The sequence below is a fragment of the Neophocaena asiaeorientalis genome, unplaced genomic scaffold, assembly GCF_003031525.2.
Source record: "Neophocaena asiaeorientalis asiaeorientalis breed wild unplaced genomic scaffold, Neophocaena_asiaeorientalis_V1.1 scaffold855, whole genome shotgun sequence".
NCBI lineage: Eukaryota > Metazoa > Chordata > Mammalia > Artiodactyla > Phocoenidae > Neophocaena > Neophocaena asiaeorientalis.
The window spans coordinates 54,594-60,208 of NW_020171823.1; the positions used below are offsets into that span (position 1 = coordinate 54,594).

General features: G+C 38.6%; 1 protein-coding gene across 1 annotated transcript in view; it reads left to right on the forward strand.

Annotated features, from left to right (window-relative positions):
• LOC112396035 (U2 small nuclear ribonucleoprotein auxiliary factor 35 kDa subunit-related protein 2-like) overlaps positions 1–5,615 on the forward strand; it is a 42,194-nt gene that overhangs the window by 12,234 nt on the left and 24,345 nt on the right. Inside the window, 1 exon segment of the mRNA XM_024739530.1 lies at positions 1,535–1,762. Within this exon segment, the coding sequence (XP_024595298.1) occupies positions 1,535–1,762 (228 nt within the window).

A 5,615-nucleotide genomic window follows, 5' to 3' on the forward strand; every position in this document is an offset into this window, starting at 1 on the left:
CATTTAAATCTAAGGCCATCTTCTCAGACAAATTTACTGTTCCACTTTTACAGAGAACTGTAGTGACTTGCTCCAGATCATTTCAAGCATTCTTTTCTGTTAAGGTTTGCAAGATCATTGGAGAAATACATTCATAACCTAAGCATTTCTTTGGTTGCATGTTTTTATAAGTAGTACTAAGTTCAAGTCTGGAATCTTTCTAGAATTGGCATTTTTTGGAGTCATGCTTTGAGAGTTCTTTCCTCCCCCTGCCCCCCAAAAGAACATAACTACTAATGATACTGAAGATATTCATATGTCTTGAGTATTTATTCATATCTTATCTTCTTCCAGAAGTGACTGTAAAAGGCTACATACTAAGTTAAATAAAATAGAGGAAATGGGAAGCAAGGCAGAGAGAAGGAAACAAGTTATTTTGACTATGCAGTACCTTTGACTCTGCATTTTAATGCGTTCCAGTTCTTTTCAGGTGATTCTTGGAATCACAGAGGATCAGTACCATGTCTTCAAAAATACCACTTAGCTAACTTTTCAATAGGAGCTGTCAGGCCATAATTTTTTTAACATATTCAAGCTTGTGTGGGTATTTCCAGGTACAGTGGGGATTTTCCCTAAACAATGACTCGGCTGTGTCCCAAAATACACAGATGCTCATTTGACACCCTGGAAACTAGATCTGGGTTATAATCCTGTGAACAGAATTTTAAATTCATTAATTAAGGTGCTTGTTTGCTACTATATTTATTTACAGCTATAAAATTTCATTTTACAGTTAACAGTGCCAACCAAGGTAAGTCCTCCCAATTCTGTAGGTAGCTACTTGGGAATATGGATCACATTACAAATTGAATAATCTAGAAGGTCATTTGGAGAGTAGAAAATTTCACATTAGTTAGGGCTGAACATTTCAGACCTATGCGTGATTTGTATTGGGCATTCTGTATGCATTATCTCAGTAGGTACATAGATGTATAATCTCTATATACTTTTTTGTCTTACAAAACTGAACCTCTATACCCATGAAACAACTCTGCATTTCTCTCTTCCCCCAGGTCGCTGGCATCCACGACTGACCAGTTTTTAACTACAAAATATTAACCATGAACTGTTAATTACTTGGAACCTTGAAATAAAATTTTTTTTCTCATGTTATCTTAGGACAAGAAAGTAAAAATAATAAAGGTCATATGAAACATTTTTTAAATTATTCAAGTACCAGTGAGTTAAGTCAGCACAGCCCTGACCCAGTTGAAAGTGCAAAAGAGAACCCCATTTTCGTAAACGTTAACATTGTTTCTTAAATAAAAATTATATATATAATGCCATATAATAAACAGGCACTAGACTGTAAGGTGGTCAGATCTGGATCATTTCTCATAAGCCGTGTGACTTGGACAACTGAGCTTTTTTAGGCCTCAGCTTGCTTCTTTTCAAAGTGGGGGAAATACTACCCATGATTGTCTTAGTAGGTTGCAAGGATCAGAGAAAAACATAAAATGCCGTGAAAACTGTAAAATATTATATATAGAATAAGATTAACTGTTGTTGCAGGTGTTCATGTAAACACAATTTCCCGTCATTGAGTCCCACCCTTCTTATTAAAAGCATGTTTATGACGTTTGGGATGGAGCAGTGCAGAAGGGACGACTATGACCCCGACGCAAGCCTGTAGTACAGCGAAGAGACCTACCAGCAGTTCGTGGACTTCTATGATGACGTGCTCCCCAAGTTCAAGAATGTGGGGAAAGTGGTCCAGTTCAAGGTGGGCACATGCAGTGCGCATGGAGGACGGGACTAGTTCACCCCCCTCTGAAGTACTGGATGGGATGGGAAAGCAAGGGTACAGGCTTTCCGCCTGGGTGGGACGTGTACTGTGGTGTAGGGCCTGGTGCCATGCTGGAAGGAAATGTTAATTCCCTTTGTCTCCCTCTCCATCCACCTCATTGCAATACAGTAGAGGTACTACTTGAAATTGTAAAGAGGTACTAGCATGACATTTCCTGGGTTCTGAGGTTTTGATGAGAAAAGATCTTTCATCCACTCAGTACCATTATGGTCCCTCTCTTTTCCAGCCTGTGAATTCTCTGCATAAGGTCCTCTGCAGATAGCTGTCCAAGCATTTATTAAGGGGCTGCATATGATGGGGAATGGACCATCTTACTTGTAGTTGGTCTCAGCTACAACTGCATTGTAACACAGCTTGCTGATTGATGTATTATGTTGATAGTGCCAGCTTGCAACTTCTGCCCAAAGTATGCATTATTTCTTCTGGAACTACCAAAGAACATAAACCTTGACCTTTTTTTAGATCGTGTTTATAGATTGGATATTTTCAAACAAAACATAATGTTCCAAAAATCATGATTTGTGTTACTGAGTAAAGGAATGCAAATTACACATAACTTTTAAAAAATATTTTTAGGGCTTCCCTGGTGGCGCAGTGGTTGAGAGCCCACCTGACGATGCAGGGGACATGGGTTCGTGCCCCAGTCCGGGAGGATCCTGTGTGCCGTGGAGCGGCTAGGCCCGTGAGCCATAGCCACTGGGCCTGCGCGTCCGGAGCCTATGCCCCGCAACGTGAGAGGCCCGTGTACCACAAAAAATATATATATATATGTATTTTTAAAGGTCAGGTCTTAAAGTCAGGTCTTTTGTTCTCAAGAACCAATAGTGGAATCCTGATAGAGAAGCCTCCTACCTTGTTTATGCTTTGATCAGATTCTGACCTTAATGATTTTGTTATGTTAAAGCAGAGGCTGTCATGTAATTTGAAAAAAGATGGAATTAAAGCTATGGATTTTTTTTTCTGATAGTTGGAATAACAGGTAAGTTGAAAGTAAAAAACACAGCGACTTCTAGTAAGGGACACTCTTGCCACAGTTCAAGACTAAATTTAGTTTCTAAATTCAGAGCTATACTTTTGTTTACTGACTCTGAGTTTGTTTTTAATTTCTTTTAAAATTTTCTTTCCTCTTATCTTTTGCTACTGTTGTATATATTATCCTGACTACTCACTAATTCTCAGTACAGTTTGCCCTCTATATCTGTACGTTCCACATTTGCAGATTCTGCAACTGCAGATACAACCAGCGGTGGATTGAAGGTATTCCCCAGCCCCCACCCCCAAATCCAAAAAGTTCCAAAAAAGCAGAACTTGAATTTGCCACACACTGACAGCTACTTATATAGCATTTACATTGTTTTAGGTATTATAAGTAATCCAGAGATGATTTAAAGTTTATGGGAGAATGTGCATAGGTTATGTGCAAATATTGTACCCTTTTATATAAGGGACTTGAGCAACCATGGATTTTGGTATCCAAGGAGTCCTGGAACCAATCCCCTAAGGAAACCAAGGAATGACTGTACAACTAATAAAAAGTGAAGTGGAAGTGCCTGTCAGACACAGCACAATATCGTTAGAAGCACAGGTCATGGAGTCAGTGTGGTTTGACTAACCCTGTGCTCCAGGACATGTCACTTTACCTTTTTATGAATTTTCCTCATATCAGAAGTGAATTATCACTGTATTCCTTCTTGAGATGTCTATATCATACTGCTTTCAAAACTTACGGCTCCTTAATGGAAATCTTGCTGTTCATGCATAACCACTATCTAAAATTTTCTTTTGCTTAAAATTCTGAGCTCTATGGTATATTTTTTCATTCAGATGTATTAAAATAAAATTGGCATACAGCACTTTATAACTTTACGGTGTCCCACATAATGACTTGACCTATACATACTGCAAAATGATTATCACAGCAAGTTTAGTTACATTCATCACCTCATATAATTAATAAAAAAGTTTTTTCCCTTGTGATGAGGACTCTGAGGATTTACTCTCTTAACTTTCAGATACATTACACAATGGTGTTAACTATAATCACTGTACTTCCCAGTACTTATTTATCTTACAACTGGAAGTTTGTACCTTTTGACCACCTTCATCCAGTTTCCCCAACTCTGGTGACTATAAATCTGATCTCTTTTTCAATAAGTTCATTTTTGTTTTTGTATTTGTTTTTAAGATTCCACATGTAAGTGAGGTCACACTGTATTTGTCTTTCTCTGTCTGACTTATTTCACTTAGCATAATGCCCTCAGCGTCTACCCATGTTGTCACAAATAGCAGGCTTTCTTCCTTTTTATGGCTGAATAATATTCCACTGTGTGTATATGTGTGTGTGTGTGTATATATATATATCTCACTTTTTTTTAACCCACTCATCCATCAGTGGACATTTAGTTTGTCACCATGTCTTTGCTATTGTAAATACTGCTATAGTGAACATCAGGATGCCTATATTTTTTTGAATAAATGTTCTCAATATCTTCAGATAAATACCCAGAAGTGGGTTTCCTACATCATATGGTAGATTTCTTTTTTTTTCTGTGATACGTGGGCCTCTCACTGCTGTGGCCTCTCCTGCTGCGGAGCACAGCCTCTGGATGTGCAGGCTCAGTGGCCATGGCTCACAGGCCCAGCCGCTCCGCGGCATGTGGGATCTTCCCGGACCGGGGCACAAACCCGTGTCCCCTGCATCGGCAGGCGGACTCTCAACCACTGTGCCACCAGGGAAGCCCAGTAGATTTATTTTTAATTTTTTGAAGAACCGCCATACTGTTCTCCATAGTGGCTGTACCAACTTACATTCCCACCAGCAGTGGAGGGTTCCCTTGTCTCCACACCCTCTCCAGCATTTATTGTTTGTAGATTTTTTGAAAATAATAGTTGCCATTTTTTTCATTGTTTTCTAACTATTTTGTAGACTCATTGTTGCTTGTTTCTTATCCTGCTCTCTTCTTTTACCTCCTTTTGCAATTTGACGTTGGGACTTCCCTGGCAGTCTGGTGGTAAAGAATCCACCTTCCAATGCAGACGATGTGGGTTCGATCCCTGATTGGTGAAGTAAGATCCCACATGGTTCAGGGCAACTAAGCCAATGTGCCTCAACTAGAGAGCCCGGGTGCCGCAAACTACAGAGCCCAGGCGCTCTGGAGCCCACACACTGCACCTAGAGAGAAGCCCACGTGCCTCAACAAAGATCCTGCATGCCACAACAAAGACCTGACACAGCCAAAAATAAAAATAAATAAATAAAATATTTTTTTAATGTATTAAAAAAAAAAAGATGGCACATCCCCACATTGGGCTCATGTTCCTGACCCATCAAATGCAAAAATGCCAACGACTTGAGTCTTAGGGAGGGAAGAAGACAAAATATTTTTTAAAAAATGATCTGTATCAGTGTACTTTGACTTATTTATCATGTTCCTTTGTGTAACTACTACTACAGGTTTTTTACTTGTTACCTTGAGTCTTACATTCCTAAATTTTACACTTTTACATTTCCTCCCCTCACACTTTAGGTTATAATGCAGTTTACATGTTTTTTATGTAGTGTATCCAGTGGCAAATTATTATAATTATGGTTATCTTTAATTTTTTTTATGTAGTCAAATGTATCGATGTTTTATTGATTTTGGCTCTTGTTAGACTCTTCCTATACAGGAGGAGTGTATATCAATATATGTTTTCCTTAGTCTTTATCCTTGTGTGATTTCCTTTCTCTCTCTTTTTTTTTTTTTTTTTTTTTTTTTTTTTTTCTTGC